We start from the raw sequence: 19553 nt of genomic DNA on the forward strand, positions 1-19553 counted from the left end.
TATATATACATATATATATATAAGAGCCGAGATGGCTCGGTGGCTAGGGTTTGATTTTACTGATCGGTAGGCCCGAGGTTTCAGCCTAGCTTCAGTGTTTGGTAAACTGCCAGTATCTCATCCCCCGTGCTTCCTTCGGATGGCATCTCAGCTGGGCACCAAACAAGTACTACAGCTGAAAGACATATACATATATCATCAATGTGGTACGCCCTGAAGTTTATACTATTGGCCGGCAGTTGAGTCACCATAATGAGCTTAATTTCAACGATGGTGCAATTAAATCCTGTAGGAAGGACATTAGCATTCCAACCTCGCCTTGTGGGACTCCTATTATGACGACCTCACCATTGAAACGATCGCTTACGACCTCCTCAAAAATCATCTCCGTGGATAATACTTATTTGATGGAACCGCCTTAAATCTTCAGAAACTCATTTATAGTACTTTGAGTGTAAATTGTTTGAATTTATTTCACTTTCATGCACATCCCTTCTTAAGTTAATAGATGTTTGGCACGTCAGTTTGTATCACAGGCTTAGCCCTTCGTGCATCGACTGAAATCATTCATCGTGTTTCAGGACGTGCCTATTAACATACAAGCAGAATCATGGCCTTAGAACGACTGTTCTCTACCTACGAAACACAGCGCTGCAGGACAAAAACCAAGCAAGCCCACACATGTCATCATCGCTTACGAGTGTACTTTACGAACATCATCATTTGTGTCCACAGATTGTGGTCGCTTTGCTGGATGACTGTTGTGTCTTGATGTGAAAGGTATGTGAAGCGGCGCGTGGTTGAAACTAAGACTTGCCGAGGCGGCTGTTAAAGACTAGTTATCTCTCTAAGACACTTCCTCGGAACTGATCTGAAATCTCCGACATAGCTGCACCAAGGCCAGTTCTCATTGTCCTGGCTGCCCTGGTCGCATCCAGTGAGGAAGTAACCCAAAAAAACGGAAAATGCGACAGGACGGGGGTTCACTTGAAAGAGAGATCCTATATGGTCGTCTGGTTTGAGAGACCGAAAAGAAGTAATTGGTTCTGAGAATTGGTCTTTTCTAAGATACGCCTGACTCGCCTAGCAAGAGAAGTTCTGTAGTCCTGTGCAACAACCGCAGATATTCGCGAACATTTTCTGCATTCATCTAATCATCTTCAGAGAGAACAAGGCTCGGTCGGTTCTGTGAAGCCAATCTTCATGAAGCAATCCCTTCCAGAAAATGCTATCACACGGAATCGGTCATTGCGGTCACTCCGTGTAGGAAGTCTTTTCAGAGGGGAATAACGGTACTGTTAATTAAGATAGGTTCGCTAGTCATACGTCCCAGCATGAATGAAAGGAGCACACAGACTTCCACTTTGGTGACCCCTCATTAAGGGAATCACGCCGTACACTGTAGCTGATGGAAGATTTTTGCGGACTATCCATTGAGGTGATATTTTGTTCTAGCCCACAGTTTTCCTAATGCCTTCTTAATACCTTGAACCCGAGTCTGGACAGCCGCTTGATAGCCAAACCAGAAAGCCAATGAACCTGCGAATCAGCTGATCTATTGAACGCCAACGCGTACAGGTGTGTCATCTGCAGCCGAATACGGGCTGTTTATAAAGCTCACATGGGAGCTTCGAAGCGGGACAAAACGTGATGCTAAAAAGAGAACTCATCTGTCAAGGGCAAGTAAAGAACAACCAGTTAAACCTGTCTCAACGAAAAAGGTTATTCCATTGAATGACGATACGCAGTATTAGCCAAAAATACGCAAATTCCGATGGCTTTTCCTCATTACCCAGAAGACAACACTGCTCGCAACAGGCCACATTTAATAGGTTCCTGGAAGACTTTCCCTTAGAGTGGAAGGTGTACACCACGGTCGTACCTCATCGAATCATTTAAGGGACTGGTTATTGGAGGTTCTTTTAGAAACACCTACTCTTACTGAAGAAGACTGACCACTGAAGGCAGCTTCTGAAAGTGATTCCCTGTAGAGAAGATCAGAGAATTCATACGCCTTTCATGATTTAAACTCAGCAACCGATTGGAAAACATATTTTTCTTAATATATTTAATGAGAAGCCCAAGTGATTGTGTAATACAAGTTGATCATGTGCATAAAATTTCCATTCTGGACCCTTCTGTGGGAATCGTGTACAACGGAGAAATTCAAAGTGATGTTCTCCTGGACGTGAGTGTTTGCGCAATCACAGGGCCAGTATGTAATGATCTTAGTCAACGCCGTACGTAACAAAATCAAAAGTCCTTGCTTGTACAAACGCATCGTATTGTTGATCGCAGCGCAACTCGCGCGACCGTCGTTTGGATTGTTTCTGTGATATTTCAGGGTATGATCAACTAACAACAGTGAGTCCCACTTCATGCAAGAGACAGGCATGAACTTGACATGCAGTCAGCCTATCGTTCGCATTGGCGAAATGGATAAGTCAAGTTGTTCCACTGACAACAGAGTACCCGTAAAAAACAGTAGCAGACACCCACATAATCAGCAGTTGCACCGGCTGACCGCTATGTTCGGAATTGGTATTTTTACACGCATCAGTAGCATTTAGTTCGACTAATTCACTCTTCCTGTCTGTCCATCACTGAGAGTTTCTCATAGAGATTCCTAGATGGAGCTGTATCGGTAAGCAAAATTCAGGATTGACTTCTGCTGGTACCACGGATTTGCTGAACGATCGATCGAGGTTGGTTTCACGCAGTGACTTAGCATTCGATTACCCTGACTACATTGGGCAACCACTCCAAGGGAGCATTCTCCTGTTGGAAAATCTGCATTACTAGTAGTGTTCGCTGCGCCACCGCACAAAATAAGGAAACCGACAGTCGTAGGTCACAAAGCTTCATCCTGTAACTGAAGTAATCAGGTGAATAAATGGATCAGAAGAATCTAGAGTACGCGGCTTTTCACTTACATATCTTACAATGTTGTTGTATATGAAGCCTAGTTGGCTGTTTTCAAAAGCTTTTTCAGAGAGCTGAACCTAATGAAGCACAAAAAATCGCTACCCACTTCACATTCGCAGTCCATTCAAACGAATGATGTGATCACATTCAGTGCCTTCCAACCTTACATGCACACAACCAAAAAGGGAAATCTGGCAACATATTAAACGGGGACAATCGAGAAATTCATATTAGCCCCTTGGGATAACTTAACTCAAAAGAGAATGGTGACGAAATGCTGTCGGCGTTTCCCGGAACAGAAATCAGTGGCCATCCAAGTTATTCCAAACAAACCGAAAACACAAAACCCGACTTCAGTAACTCGCTGGAGGGCGTGGTTGTTGAGCGATCGAATAATAAATCACCGTCAGGTAGAAGCTGGTGAATTTCAATCCGTATATTATTGTAGACCACCGAGATCCGACATGCATACACGCACATCGGTGATGTGATTAGTCTGGACATCGTCGACTCACTCTGAACAGCGTATGAATTGGTGGCCGTTCAATTTCTGTTCTGAATAATCAACAAAGCACACCCTACGAGAAAAATATAAAACCCAAACCCTCCGGATGGGGATTTGGTACAATAAACCAATGAAGCGATGTTTAACTTGGACTCGAACAGTATATAACGCTTCCCACATTTAAAAAGCGCAGATTCAATGTACGTGACTTGGTGTTTGATGGTCCCTCCATCGATGACTTTTCAAAGGAAAATTTGTGCTGTTCAGACGCAATTTTTCTTAAAATACACGCGTCCAGTACACATTAAATATGTGCGGATAAAGACAACTCAACATTAGCAGACTTCAAAGGTAGTAAAACAATTGAACTTGTCTAAGAAACTAATGAGAGCATTAGACATGGACCATGCGAATATCGCGAAGGAGGAATTGCTCTATCCACTGTTACTCCGCTCATCCATGACAAATGTTGGCCGGTGCATCCAACTATGGGTGTACGTGAGAGACATGCTTGACGGAAGCTCCCCACCAATTTGTCATTCGTAAGTTTTTTTCCCGAATCCAGGCCAACTAGTTCCATAATTTATAGCACCCGCCGAATTACCAATGCAGATGCTGAATATCTTAAGCATAGCTGACTATTTGAAACTAACTTGCCAAGGGAAAAGTAAGGAGTTGCCGGTGCTGTCTAACAATGCATGAAGCCTCACTGCTGAAAAATACCCGCACTATCAATCATCCCTTTTGTTCATTGATTAGAAAAGTTCACCTTTCGGAAACGACAGAGCTGTTCTACGTTGTATGACCAAGTTACCTGGCAGCTTATCGATTTTACCATTAGACTGAATTGCTTCAACTAAATAATTCATGAATTTTCACAGATCAGTTGATCACTGTACACGGGATTGAACGGAGATTAGTACTCGAACGCCTGTGGAGGACAAGACAGCCAACGCTACGTTTGTCAGACTTGCTGAAAACGATATTACTTGGTTTGTGTTCATCAGATCTTCGCAGATCTTACTACAAACACGTTATTGGAACAAAAAGAGGGGAGAATTTATGATATTTCGCAGCAAGAGTCATCGTGTATCCGTTTTTATATGCTATCACGAAGTTCCGTTTCACAAGTGAAATGGCAATCGAGAACGCTCAATGTAATTTTCGGTTGTAACGACTTCATGAACTGCCCCATATAGTTCAATCGGAATGCAGCTCAACGTTGCGCAGTTTGTGATACAATGGAAATCGGGTGTAAGCTGTTTGCTGTATGGGTTTCAATCACAAGTTCAAAACTGATTTCCCATCCTACAGCAAATGGTAAACCGACATTCCAGCAAGCGGATTAAAGCAACCGGTTTCCAAAGCAACTAATCCTGTAGTGAATTTACGCTTGAATCATAAGCAGCCTTGGCTGTTACAGCTAACGAGGATTGTCACTAGATCATAGCGGTGACCCAGCCTGGATACAGTGTACAATTTCGCAGAAGTAAAGTTGCATGGTAGAAAAAATAGGAAATATATAGAAAACTGGTGCAAAATGTGAAAGTCACAGCATCAAGCAGGTGAGCAGGAAAAAGACATGTGCTAAGAGGACAAATGCAGAAAAAATAAACGAAAGAAATCGGCTGCTTTCGTGAAAATTGATGGGCGTTATTATGTGTACACGTAGGATTGCAGCAAAATTGAACGAGCGCTTCAAGAAGCCCAATTGCCGCCAACTACCTGTGCTTATTCGGTAGGTTGGTCTGCTTCATCGACCACATTTGTGTCCGGCACATCCGGTTGTGCTGGCTCCGGCGCTGCCGTCTCAGTTTCAACTGGAAGACGAATTAAATGAGCCATTTTTCGTTTTACGTTCTCATACTGTTCTTCCAATGCTTGCTGATATTCCACTTGATCCGGTCCAATTAGTTCACGATTTATACATAGAGCACGATAGGAGCTGTGTAAATATGAAACACAGAGAGTGATTAGGATTGTAATGATCGTATGGGAAATGGCTAATTTTAGTAGCGAGGCTGTTTCTCCATCAGCTGGAGACAGCAAGAATACGACTTGCTAATAACTCTTCTCTGAGACCGATTCAGTGATGCGAGGAGGTTTACTACACATACTTCACTTATAAGTATCCGTGTGTTCAGTTGACTGACCTTAATTAGAGTGGGTTTCTCTCAAATGTATCAATGAGCTGAAACTCAACAAGGTAATGTTCCCCTAAACACACATCAATCGTATAGTGGAAACTACAGAATGCAATCACATCGTCATGAACACGGCAGCACACATGTGCAAGAATAATGCGCCCCTGGCTTCACAACATCTAGGTTGCCGACAGCTCAGGAACCGAAATCCACGTCTTTTAGGTTTCCGTTCAACTTTTTCGCCTGCATGAATGTGAGGACAAACGAGGAAGTTAAGCCACACTGATTCGACAGTCTACAGCCAGCCGCAATCGTATAATGTTTGGGAAGTTCATGTAGAGACCCAGAATTCAGTTGGTGAAGACCTTCACAATCCGATTTTGTGCGGATTTCGACGTGACCGCTATGGACGTCAACTGAAAGGGTGGCTATACTATTTAATCGATGGCTGAAAAACTTGACCTGCTGTCTGTCTGGAACGTCGAACGCACATTTACAACTGTGCGGATCTCAATGCGGATGATCAACCACGAGCAGCAGTGATACTTCACGTGCTTGAAGCCGATTAATCCCCTCGTACGTAGGTAATAGAGTAGCTGAGATCAAAACGTTGTATATTTCGATGGCGATAATTCAAACCCTTGTTTATCCCGAAATACGGGACTAGACGATCCCCATTGACCTCAAGGTGGTGCTAAAACTGGCTAGACGTTACCGGTTCGTTACATCGCCCAAAACAAGATAGGGAACGTACTGAAGGACAAGCAGGGCAGCGATATCAGTCTGGTGCATACCGTGGGGAGTAATCACAAGAAACGCAAACATGGCACGTGACATGGGAAGTTCACAGCTTTCCAAATAAGGTTAAATGGCGAAATGGAAGTAAACATACTTGTCCAACATCCGTCGGAAAGACAACCGCAAACTCTCCTGTGCATCGATATAAGCCTGGTGCGTGAGTATGGTGGACGACTGTGGTAGCTCAAACGGCTCCGCAGGGTCTGTTTCCTTCTCTGATAAAAACGTTGTGGCGACCTCCACTGGTCCTTGATTCACTGCGGCGCCCACACATCCCTTTGATGGAACGAGAACGAGGAATAATTAATCAGGGTGTAAACTAAGGTGCTTCGACAGTCATGCGATTTGATAGATTTAATTGTAAGGCATCTTGATGGTAAATAGACAAACAAGAAGATTGAGTCAACACAGCGAGTGGAGTTCCCGTATGATGGGTCGGACAGAGAACTTGTAGTTGTGAAACCAAAATTGCGTCACTTTCCATAGCCATGGACCAGTTAGTTCAAGTCAAACACTCATGAGCACTTCACCTTCACAAAGAACTAAAACACAAACTACCTCACGATGAACATATAAATACCAAGTAGACGCAGAGCTCCAAAGCCCATAAATATGCTTGATTTGTGGTGTTTTAGCGAGGAGATTAGCGATCTTAGTCCTTCGGGGGGACAACAGATTCATAGGTTCATCCACCGTGGCACACCCGGCTCCACATAAACCACTTGCGGCATCATAAGCGTGCGGAAGCATCCAGTAGTCTAGCCACCGTTGACAGGTATCCCCAGTTACGGTTGACGTCCAGAAGACCGTACTGGCTGCACACGACTGTAGGTGATCTAGGTTAGAAACAGGAAGGAACAAAATACCCGAGGTACTCATGAACAACCAGAAACACTGTACCTGCAGAATCATCTGGAGGAATTTTATATCAATCGGGTTGGAATTCAACGCTTCCTCGAGCTGTTGCACGCGGCGAATCACATCCAGATGGGCAACTTCGATTGGCGATAGAATCCGATGTTCACAAGCGACAACGGTCAGGCGAGATTTCACATAAGGAAAATTGCGTTCTGTGGTAAGGATGACTTTACGCTGGTACTGTTCTGCAAGCGAACCATGGGCCACTCCCTTCCGAGGTGTGAATGGCATTGAGTAGACGAAACGCTCTGTGAAAGGAAAAACACATTTGGACAAAAAACAATTTCAAATCGAAGCTATGGAACTCGGCCTGCGTTCATTTTGCTGTTGCGGGGTAGACGTACTAGTTTTTCTATCCACACATGATCATGGATGTCATACCAGCGTCACAAATACACACGCACTGGGAACTAAAATCCGCGTATTCACGCGTCAAATTATAGTATGCACAACAGTATAATGACTGCTGGTGATGATTACATGCCTAGGATTTCTTTCAAAGGAATTTTCAAATTCGAGTCATATCATTCAAATTCATACATATAAACTTTAATCCAGTAGTAACCAAAGGATACGTAAAGTAAATAAGGTGCTAGGTGGCGTGAAGTTTATTTACCTGTGGAAAACTGTAGAATGAGATGGAATCTGATCTAGATCGCCGTCCGGTTGAATAGTAAAGGCGTCTGGAATCAACTACTTGGCTAGTCAATACGCGTTTGTTTAAATTAGAGCTAACCAACACTATCACCTCAGGTACTCAAAGGAATGGAATGGAGCTCCTGAGGACTCTCAAAATCCGGGTATGGTACACTAAAGTCATAAGAGCAGTTTACTGAGGAATGCCTAACTAAAACTAATGTCCGTTGCAGCCGCTGCGATTAAGTAATTATCGTCGGAGACAAAATGATCATAATAGCTCCCTTTGGAACAGAACCTACCTTCTACACAGCGACAGACTTTACTGTTGACGCCTACTGATACTGAGGTGTTGTATATTACTGACGGAACCCACAAGCGGTATCCGGCCAAGTAGCTTAAAGCGCTGTCCTTGCATTTGATTGACGGTTGATTTAGAAATCAGTGAACCACTTTGCATTAATTATTCATTATCGCTTGGCATTCAAACAGCGCCCCGAAAAATTCAGGAAAAAGCTCGATGATGCTAACTCTTTCAAAACTCTGTGTCTGATTGCATGTAACCGCATAGTTCCTGTTTATCGATAAACGGCTCCGCACTCGAAGTCATTGGTCCCTTCATTACTACTGCCTTCTAGTAGGACAGAAACATTGAATTCGAACATAACCTAAGATTATCCGGAAAACTTGGCATCCCCTTCAGAGGATGGGCGCACAACATCAGAACAGGCTTTAAAACTCCTGCCCATACAGTAGACAAATGGCACTTTTGTTCCAGTGGATTATTTTCTCAAGCTAAAATGTTCCACCGTCTGAGCGATTAATCTTCTGCGACACAAGAAAATTTATCTAAATACATCAGAATTGAATCAGTGGATACCAGTAGGAGAGTGGAAGCTTGTGTGGAACCTGGCAGACAAAACGTCCGAACGTGATACGTTGGCAAACCAGAATGCAAATATAAACTAAGTGAAGGTATAGTATAGCTTGGTAAGAGCGGTCTTACTCAGCATGTAGTTGCGCTGTGCTTCTGTGGATCTCTGGCGAAGTTCGTGTTCATCAAAGTGGGGTTCCACATAGGTAATTTGTAAATACACCTGAAATGGAAGAGATAGATAATGAATTAATCCAGAAAGGTGAAAAATAGACTACATGTTGCGCAGAATGCGCCATCCGCCAAGGCGAACGCCTGCCCACTCGTGGCTGCTCAGTGGTTTCAATTTGGCTGATCAGAGATCTTCATGAAGGATCCGATCACTCAGTGCAAGATATGCGTCCGACAAACACACAAGTGTGGTGTTCACATAAAGGAGCGTGGTTCGTCCAATTCAGTTATACGATTTGACTTGCTTATTAGTGCAACTACTAGTGCATACTAATGCTGAAGCATTCAAGTAATCTAATGTTCGGTGCCAGGTTCGGTCCACATAGGTGACGCAAGGTGAAGTTTACCAGAGAATATATGGAGCATCTTCTCAGTTTTCGATTATATTCGGTAATTATACAAATGACGTCCAGGAAAGTCCAGGAAGACGTTTGGGAATGTTCACTTTTCAAAACATCTGTACAAACGAGATGTTTGCTTTCGTTCGGTTCATGCTTGCTGATGAATAAGCTCGCAGCTTTCCTCCTTTCACTGAGATATTGATGACCAAACGTTTCTTTCCCGGCCCTGAGAACATCAAAAGCACAGTTCGATCTAGTTAACATCAGGAGATGTTTCTGTGGGCGGCGGATAAATGTGCGGGTTGAACACAATGGCGGTCAGTCGATCGGAAATCGTAGGATTCCAACTGCTAGTGCTTCCGGGCCTAGACGAAGCACCCTTGGATTGCGTTACTTTTATAAAGGGAAGCCATCTAAGGGATACATCAATGATGCTAAAAGACAATAGTTGTTGGTCTACTATGCACAAGTACGATGAATCGATGTCCTCGAAATATACACATGACATATGTCCGCTGGTGCCATAAAAAGTAAATAAGCAGGTATGTAATGAGTGAAACTGATCACGAATAGGAAGGATGTGGTGCTGCTGGTGACTGAGTGATCTATGCAGGTTTTTGCGGTTTTGCACGGTCGAGCTGTCCATACTACGAAATAACTAAAGCAGGGCTCTTGAGTTCCGCGGAGCAGGAAACAAACTCTGATGAAACAGTGACAGTATTTTCATACCATATCTACCAGATATGCAGATGGCAATAACGCCAACTTTGTTCCATCGGCGATGACTATGGTGATAAAACTGACTGGTTTTAGCTAGCTTCCTCCAAACGCAGGCAGGGATAATGACAGTGATGTGTCGCAAAATTTAATGGAGCAAGTAACATTCTGCGAACGATCGTTGGGATGAAGTTGATTAGCGTGGCGTGACCGAAGTCTACGTTTGACATTATTGGCAGGGAGACTCAGACAATGGTTGCTTCATATCTTCAGTAAGAGGGTTGATAATTAAAGTCTACAGCCAATTTGACGTGAGTGTGTCAATCCATTCAGGCAATTACTGTCAAAAGTACGGGATGATGGCCTGGAAGACACACCGACAATTTTACTCTGTCTCGTTTCAATACACCCAACAAAAGTACGCCGGAATGCTGACAGTCGAAACGCTCACCAAATAAGTTCTTGACGAACGACCAGGAGAATCGACATCGGCTCATTTAGACTTTGATCACTTTTAGCGCTCTGCACGCAAAATTGACAACTTGATTGCGGTTCGGCAATCTGTCCGACTAAACCGATTAGTTATGGACAGTGGCTGGAAAACCTGATGAGAAGCCTGCATTGGCACTGCTGTACTATGGATGACGTAGCCGGAAAGAGGTATGCTCCAAAACCATGCAAATATATTCACACCTTATGCCGAACACATAATGGTGTACAATCTATGGAGTCAGTCCACAGACGTCTGCCATTGGGGAAAGAAAGAACAGCTACGAAAAGTGGAATGATCGAATAAATATTGTGGTAGCTTATATGACTGCTTGCTAAAACGCCTAATAATCCGAAGATTAGTGTTGGAGAGAGGGAGAGCTGTATATCGCGCTTCCGGAAAATTACACAAATTGCACACAAATGTCTATAAAAATTTGGAAAAACGTCAATGTTTGTTCTACTGAGTGAAGTGCACTACGGAGATCAAATGTGGATAGAGTACCACCATCGTTTCAAAACTATTTGCAAACAACCGGTGGTTGTACAGCTGGACAAAGCTCAGCGTTTGATACCAGAGCTCTGTCAGGCAAGTGAGTGTGTTGCGAAGTTGGCCAAGTTTTAAGACAAACGGAGAACCAATTAGTAAGACCTTTTCATATAAGCGTACTCGATCAGTTTTGAGTGTCAATTAACGGCTCTAGTCGGTTAGTGTGGTTGTCAAAATCTCAAATGTCAAAGCGCTAATATGAAGAGGTTCTCCGTCTACCTTAAAACCCGGTCAACTTGGTGACCTGGTCAACCTGGTGACCTGTTCACTTGACCTGATGAAGCCTTGTGTCAAAAGTGAAACGTTGCCCAAATAGAAAACTGCCGACATCCTGAGACGGGGTTTAAGATTCACACCACAGCGACTGGTGACCGAGGCGGTGGAAATCACCAAGCATCCCAGTGTGAATAGAATAGAGGGGGTAGAACTTGCAAACAGTAGCGTTAGATCCAATTAATCAGCCCACCCCCATCCCCAAACTAATTGTCCCAGCACCCTTGGACGAACACAGGTGAACGAAATCTGTGAACGACCCCAAGAGGAATTTTCCATTAAGGTGTCCTAGACTGAAGAAGCAGGGACGAAAAAAATCCGGGTTCATCATAAAGACGAACACCCCTAACCGATCTATCATAAAGCTTAGTCATCCCCACTAATCAACAAACAGGGACATCAGACTGAACACCCAGCACTGATCACGTCACTAGTCATAAGGAATCTCACGGATTGGTTCCCTGACTGCCTTAAAACCCAATCAACCTACTTACTTACTCACTTGGCCTGACGAAGCTTTTGTGTCAAAAACGAAACGTTGCCCAGCAATAAAATCCACCGATGTTTACCAAACCCCTCTGAAACGATGACTTCCCAATCGGTCCCAACCATTTCCCAATTGATTGAAAACTGCCGATTGTTTACAACCCCCTCTGAAACGATGACTTCCCAATCGGTCCCAACCATTTCCCAATTGATTGAAAACTGCCGATTGTTTACCAATCCCTCCTGAAACGATTGTTTTTATCTTGTTTGAGTCCTTGATTCCCTGGTTCAAAGGGATTCAGTTGTTTATTCTCCTTGGTAAATGATGTTGGTTAGTAGGGGTTTGCAAGTGCTACGGCAATTTGGTTGGGGTGCGGGCCTGCACTTTTGGCTGGCCTGGTTTATGCCACTCAGATCTAAGGTACACATGTTGGTGACTGCTCTTTGCTGATAACCGCAACCCACAGCGCCTCAAATCAACTGATCTAGAACTTTTCTCCACAAGCTTGCCCGTTCTACGCCTTCTGCTCTATTCACACCGGGAACCTTGGTGATTTCCATCAATGGAGCCCACATCCTGATTTGGACCACTTCGGTAACTTCCGGTAACTTCACTTGTTACCCATGTGGAACAACGGACAAAAGTATAGAACTAAAAAAGAAGGAAGCCAAGTGTGTACCGCCAAAGAGCCTCCAGTCCGCACTTTCCCCATGGTTTGGATCGCGAACTGGTCAATTCCACTCACATTTTGGCAGGTCGAAAGAGCTTCACAAGACAACCGGTAATCCAAGGAACGAACAAAATTGGCTTACCAATGATTAATTGATCTGCCGTCGGTAGGTCATTTTTCTATGGAAAACAGCTGACAAAATTCGAAAAGTTGACTTTCTGCACTGTCAGCTTGAGCAAAAAAGGTTGTGGCGTGCACAAAAAACTGACTGAATGCCAGATTTGAACGAAGATAAGGCAGGACTCATGAATGGTTATGTGGCGCCCATCTAAGTGTGCCATCGTTCACTTGCGTACGTAGAACACTGATAAAGTGACAATTCCAAAACAATAAACAGCCCCTACACTTTCGAAAAGTCGTTGCACACCCAATGCAAGTGAGGTTAACCGATGTCCGTGCCTAACCGAACTCTGGCCATACTGTCAGGTCTCAATTTCAAACTTTAGTATGAATAATATATTTTGCCTTGGTTAAATTGCACACCCACGTCAAGCCTTCGCTCATTATTCGCCATTATTCGCTGCCAATTGTCTCTTTTGTCGATCCATCCGATACGTAATCCTCCAAATTCTGCAATGTGCATTCCAGCCTATACTGACTATAAATGGCCGGTTTGGAGTCACTGATGTCGGCGAGACCGTTAGGGTTTTCAAAAGTGGTAAAAAAAATCTATCCGGTTATCGACGCTAATCCCAAAAAATCTACTTCTGTTCGAGCTGATGGCCTTCCGGCAAGAAGGGGAAGATTTTCGAAGGAAAGACTGGTATGCATAAGATTTGGAGATAGCTCCATGGTGAACGCACGCAATTATTGACCGGAAGTTCCGTGGTTCGAAGCCAACCTCTGCATCCCACCTGCTCCTGCATAGGCTTGGGCAACTCGTCTTCATTCTTCCTTCGGGTAAAATGACAGCTATGCACCGAAAGCATGTAACAGCTGAACGAGTGTCATTAATTTTATTTATGCATAAGAGGCTTGGTTCTAACGTAGTCAACCATAATTGATTATGTGCTTGGTTTGTTGTGGTTACGAAGACTAACAAGGGACAGAATGCACTGAAGACAAAGGCTTGGACACAGTATTACCATGAGCAACAGACCTGGGCCAACTGGGTCAACGGATGCTTAGTTCAACGTAGAACAAACAGTCACATATTGAAAATATGGCGAAAGATTACAGAGCTATGAACATATACCAAAATACTCATCTGAAAGAAGATAAAAGCTCACTTTGTCTGGATCCAGTGTACTGGTATCAACAACGTTTGCGTCCTTTAACACAACCACCTGCTCCTCACCAAACTTTTTGGCATAGTAGTCCTGGAAAAAATAAGAAGAATAAATGGGTTGAAGAACAGTTGAGACTGGATTCGACTTTCACATATCTGTGTAAAAAAACAGGCCCAAAGACACTAAACCTACCGACTATCTTGGCGGATCACACATACACAGTGTAAGTACATGTGAACCAGAAAAAGACCACCTAGTCCAGGTTTGTTGTGTATTCATTCGACGCACACGACAAACAGTTTCGGTATTCCGGCATTTCACATCAATAACAATGGAAAGTGCCTGACGACATAAAGGTTACGGCAACTGATGTACGCTTCGAAGTATGAAATGTAGGTTGCATAGAAGAAAGCAGGGTTCCGCGAGCTTAAATAAATGTTTACTTCATGTGCATCGCCCGTAAACAACAGTGTCATACCTGAAAATCAAACGCATCCATTTGACTGGGCAGGTGGGAAGGACCAGAATGCCCATCTCTAAAGGAAAGGTCAACCTGTGCGCACGCAAAACCAATCTCTGGGACAAAAGACAACGTAAAATTCCACAAGGCAACGTGTTTGTTTCATTACTTTCCTTGCGGCTTCCCGATGGGGTGATCCAGTGTCGATAACCATCCCCATAACATTAAGGCAAAGACAAGTGATCTAAGTGACCGTGCACAAAAATGGCAACTGGTCAGATAAGGATCGAACGAGAAAAGACAGTGAGTCTACCCTTATAGATTGAAGCTCTATCTAGAGTGAATAACATCTGGTTAGACAATTTTCGATCTGCAACTGCAATCTCGTCCCCTCGAAAAAGCACTCGACAGAAACATTTAAGACGAGAAATACGCTTTCCTCTAAAGAACCTAAGAACTGGCGAAGACTGTTTGGCTGAACTATCAAACCTAGGATATCAGCTTATAGTTGATTGATTCCACCGGCCTAGGCCTGATGAATCTCATTAAGGGCGAGAGGCTCCCATGGCTGAGCTATTCACTATGGTTTCCACTCTGGTTCCAAAACTGTCTATTTGATCCTAAATTAGAAATATCCAAATAACAATGCCCTCAATCAATAAACTTCAGTCTGAATAGCTCTGTACCGAGTACATCTCTAAAACGACCATATGCTGTTTATAAAGCACAAACATTTCTCACCTATAATGACACAGGTGACAGCATCTGATGACCATTACATCAGTTCATTACGCTAATGCACTCATACAGTCTGGACGGAAATTTCCATTAAAATCTAACGAGTTCAAATCCAACCGAAGACCACCGTTGATCCTGTAGTTAGTTTGGATATATTGTAAGCCATTCTCATACTACTGTGTACGCAGCGAGTGGGACCAGCTTTTGCACGTGTGCCCTACTAATCCACTTACCTATTGATTTCAAAATTGTCCTCTGCGCACCTATCCGTTTGCAGGACGGGTTAGATAATAGCCTTCTTGGTCCCCCCCAAGGCATATGAACTTGAAATTCTTTGCTAATGGTGTCCGATCTACCTAAGATAAAAAATACTCCTGTTTATTTCAAAGATCAGGCCTCATTTAATGACATGACTAAAACATGAAGCTATCATCCCAGAATACAGTTATCTGACAACAGAGACCGCAGCCAACGCACGAATTCTCAGTGTGACAGGCTTCGATGGATGTAAAAGCTACCATATAAGGGTGAAGCGCCTAATGTGCTCTCTAGCGCTCAACAGCTCCCAGCTTAGCTCTCGATGTAGCCTATTTTCTTCACTACCCGAAACTCATCGCCTAAACTTCCGTCCAGAGGCTTCGCACTCCGCGTGTTTGCCCTCCTTCAGTCGAAATTACAATACAATAGTGTACTGATCAATATTGTGGCTTGGTGAGCTCAGTTCCCCGAAACCCTCCAAAAACCCAAAGTGACGTCGTAAACACAAAGTGTACTTTCAATATCGGAATCTGCAACCGGCTGGAGTACAAAAATAACTCACTCTGATTCGCAAAGTAATGTCCGGTAACTTGGTTAACGGGGGTTCCCTATAAATGTACTCGGTTCCATCGTTAGTACCGAACAGCGCACCGTAAAATCCAATACGGAAATAGGAACTGAAGAGACGTCTTTTCCGCTGCAGATGAGATGAGGGGATGCATATAGAACTTTAGTATGTCGCAGGTACAAGAGCATAGAAACAGCCTGGCAAGGGAAGAGCAAGTAAAAAACAAAGTACACACCTGGCGGTAGCGCGAGCAAGCTTAGCAGTCTTCAGTTAAGGTGATGGCAATCACGACGAAATCTCAATTGAAAATCACCATATCTCTTCACACTACTACCACAGGTAGCTCAGCGAAAAAATACTTTCGCAAGATGAGGGAATCTTAACAAAAGAAACTACTCACAAGGTTGGTGAAAACTATTCGACAGCCCACGATCGGTCTCACCCTTCTTTGGGATCAATGGCAGGCGCAGTCCCCGAGTTTCCATCAACCTTATGTTCTACTTGAACCCCAATTGGACTGAGGGAAACTTCTTCTGAGCAATTATCACTCGTCAGCCAGTTAATGCGTGACCACGTGATGTGGCTAACGTGGTTGAGGCCTGATTAGTACTCTGTCCTCTCTAAGTACGAGTTCATCATACTGCTGATCAACCGCTTGTGCACAATCGGTCAAGTATTCAAAAGAATTGCCGGGAATTCGCGGAGATGCGCACTGCTGATGATTCCCAATAAAGACGAAACCGGCCTAAAGTGCTTCTCGCCTCTTTGGCATAGGTTAGCTTCACTTGCAGGACTAAACATCACTTGCAAATTACAAATTGATTCCTACCTGGTGTTGCTCAAGTGTGGTGTACGCCTCTTTGATTTTTCCATGAATCACATTTAACTGCGAGTACTGATTGAGGGCTTCCAGCACAGGAACTAGTTTGGCATATAGTCGTGGAACCAGCTCATGACGTCCTGCTTTGGCAAATGACTCTGCTGCCCAGGTAACAAGGCCTGCCCAGCCTGCGGGAGAAAAGTACCAAGATGTGTCCAACGTGTTTACCGGACCGACAAGCTCAGGGACCCAAGCAGGCGAAGGGCAGCAAGGCTCAATCACGCCACTCCCAAGTGGACCACAGACACAACTTTCCTCCAGAACGTTTACGTTCTCAACAGCTTCCGAAATATCAGCACATCCAAATGTGGGGAAACCGTCTGGGAGCTGGTTCCGATTGACCAAGTGTTCCGCAATGATCGCAGCAGCGTGAGTCAGACATTGGGCAGCTTCATCGAACCCTGACATCTGTCAAATTGACAGAAAGCTGATGAGGATCATGCAGTTTGGATAAGTTCAAACAAAATACTAAATGTTCACGATGAATTGAGAGAAAAACACTCCTAAACATACTGAAAACAATGAGTGGAGTATCAGATAAGGGATGCTTACAAGCTGATAAAAACAGTGGCAATAGGGCCCATAGCATTTGGTGAATATTCATGCAAAACGTAGTGGAATTTCCCTCTGAGCCAAGAACGATCCAGTTTGAAGTGGGCCGAATTCCTGTGATTGCTTCTTTCAGTCTTTGTGTGTCAGCGTCAGATAATATGATATGCAAAACCGCTTTTTTATGAGCTAAGTTAATTTTTTATTACTCAAGTCGCACATAACCTAGAACATGTTCCTCACTCCTAGACGACCTTTGGTACAGGTCCCAGCAAATTCATCGTTGGATTAATGGTAGAGATTCAAAATCTCTCAAAAAGGGCCGGAAAATTTTTGCCAGACTGGAATGGTTATCCTCCAACAGGGATCATCATTTCCTTTCAGAAGTCGGAGAATACAAACACTATTTTGCATGATTTCTGTTCAGGTGTTGTGACGCTGGATGTTCAAAGCCAATTCGACTTCTACTGGTTACCTCCGGCGCCCAATGCTGATTCTGCATTGTGAGAATGGCAGCTTCACTTTTCATGCGAGAAGGCAGTTTTGTGGCTCGCGTGCATTACAGTAGACGACAAGATCTACCATGCGTTTTGGGCTCAGCAGTGGTTAGCTTAGTTTTCCCAGTTAACACTAGGGAGCTTAAACACCCGGAAGTGTTCAGTTCTCTGGCTGTTAGTCAACCTGAATGAACAACACCTCGGTTGAACAAATCATGAGAAACAAGACACTCCTGAAGTTTGAGGGTAAAATCGTGAGCATTCAGCTTAGTAGCTGGGCTGCGGTCAACTAATGTCAGGGTGCAAACGAGTACCAACTACATCAGTATCAAAAAGTGCTGAAGCTACAAGGCTTTTCACCTGTCTCCCGAATGGAAAACTATGAAATATGTGCATTCTGTTTCGGTTACATTTGAATCGCACTGCCAAACGCAGAGCAGACTTGTCTAACCCTTAATGCCTCTGCAAGTCCCATCACACTACGCAGAGTTAAGCTTAGTAGATAGACGTAATACGAGACTCACTTGGAACCCAGCTGAATCTCTCGCGGGCTGTCGAAGACTTTTCAGCAACCTTATGAGTAGAGTATTACGTCCATACAATTTATTGTGATATCTCAACTGAAATATGGTGCGGCCTGGTGAAGCATATTCTTGAACAACTCTGTGTTGTGGAGTTGCAATATGTTTTTTGCCGGCATTTTTGGTGTGGAACCAAAAGGAGCTAAATTGGGACCACTCTGGTCAGGTCCCATGGATAATGTCCATTGAGAAGCCACTATGTATGAGAAAATGCATAAATGTATCATATATATATACATATAGTTTGTCTTTAAAGGTTAGTCTCAACTTGAGGAAACCAGCAGAAGTGATATATCTCCAAGTTGCCGAGCTAGAACTGCAAGGATTGAGGAGCTCTATAGAAAGCGGCGCCTTGCCATCATGAATTCCCATCAGTGAGACTGAGGCGGCGCACGGTACATGGTAGACACGTTGCTCTTCCACTAATGAATGGGAGAGGCTGCAAGTTGATGAAAGCCAAACTAACGACTGGCTCGCCCTCATCCACTCATAAATTAAATAGAGCGGCAGAATGGTGTTCACTCATACACACGTATAATTTCTGAGAATGAAGATTCGATGAATTCCCAAGTGTCAGATAAAACGGTAGAATTCTTCAGCACAGTGTGTGTGTGTGTACAAATGAAAACCGGATACAGATAGCACATCCTCCGAGGAGTGTATGCGACGTCTATAATTTGCCTATATCCAAAGTACCACAGCACTTGACTTACCCCATAATGCTGCTCAGCCATCTGTATCAACCAGAAAACACGGAGTTCCGGCAAGGCACGGCACCTCTCAGCTATTGCAAATAGAACGTCGATGACAGGGAAAAGTCGTTCGGAAATGCCCTCAATCGCACTATGTTGAGCATTTAAATTCGAGTAGAGTAGCAGTGATTTCTCGGACAACATCCGTAAATCTTGTACCAGTCGGAAAATTTTGTCCGGAAAACTCAGAGCAGATGCATCGTAGGCGGCTTGAAAGACGGGGTTGGCAACAAGACTGGTAGGGCTGCCGTTTGGGAGATCAGTAAAAAGCAGGTCAGTTGCTTGGTTTGTCGACTGGCTAGATCCGTGATCGGCGAAAAACTGCGGATCGTTCTGTGCCTGGTTCAATAGATCTGTCAGTGAGAATTGCAGTTGGCGATGGCGTTCAACGAATGGAATTTGCTCCAGTCGTGCCGGATGAAG

At 43.9% G+C, this 19553-nt stretch overlaps 2 protein-coding genes across 2 annotated transcripts in view; both read right to left on the bottom strand.

Moving 5' to 3' along the window:
- T265_02776 (hypothetical protein) overlaps positions 1-4299 on the bottom strand; it is a gene marked incomplete at both ends in the record, with an annotated part of 71664 nt that extends 67365 nt beyond the window's left edge. The window contains one exon of the mRNA XM_009167101.1: positions 4245-4299. Within this exon, the coding sequence (XP_009165365.1) occupies positions 4245-4299 (55 nt within the window). The remainder of the gene's footprint in view (positions 1-4244) is intronic.
- A 627-nt stretch (positions 4300-4926) lies between these two features.
- The window catches only part of T265_13085 (hypothetical protein), a gene marked incomplete at both ends in the record, with an annotated part of 32971 nt that continues 18344 nt past the window's right edge, over positions 4927-19553 (bottom strand). The window contains 8 exons of the mRNA XM_009167142.1: positions 4927-5375; positions 6467-6648; positions 7273-7538; positions 8933-9023; positions 13848-13937; positions 15866-16000; positions 16701-17159; positions 19092-19532. Coding sequence (XP_009165406.1) covers positions 5162-5375; positions 6467-6648; positions 7273-7538; positions 8933-9023; positions 13848-13937; positions 15866-16000; positions 16701-17159; positions 19092-19532 — 1878 coding nt within the window. The remainder of the gene's footprint in view (positions 5376-6466; positions 6649-7272; positions 7539-8932; positions 9024-13847; positions 13938-15865; positions 16001-16700; positions 17160-19091; positions 19533-19553) is intronic.

The sequence above is a fragment of the Opisthorchis viverrini genome, assembly GCF_000715545.1.
Source record: "Opisthorchis viverrini unplaced genomic scaffold opera_v5_36, whole genome shotgun sequence".
NCBI lineage: Eukaryota > Metazoa > Platyhelminthes > Trematoda > Opisthorchiida > Opisthorchiidae > Opisthorchis > Opisthorchis viverrini.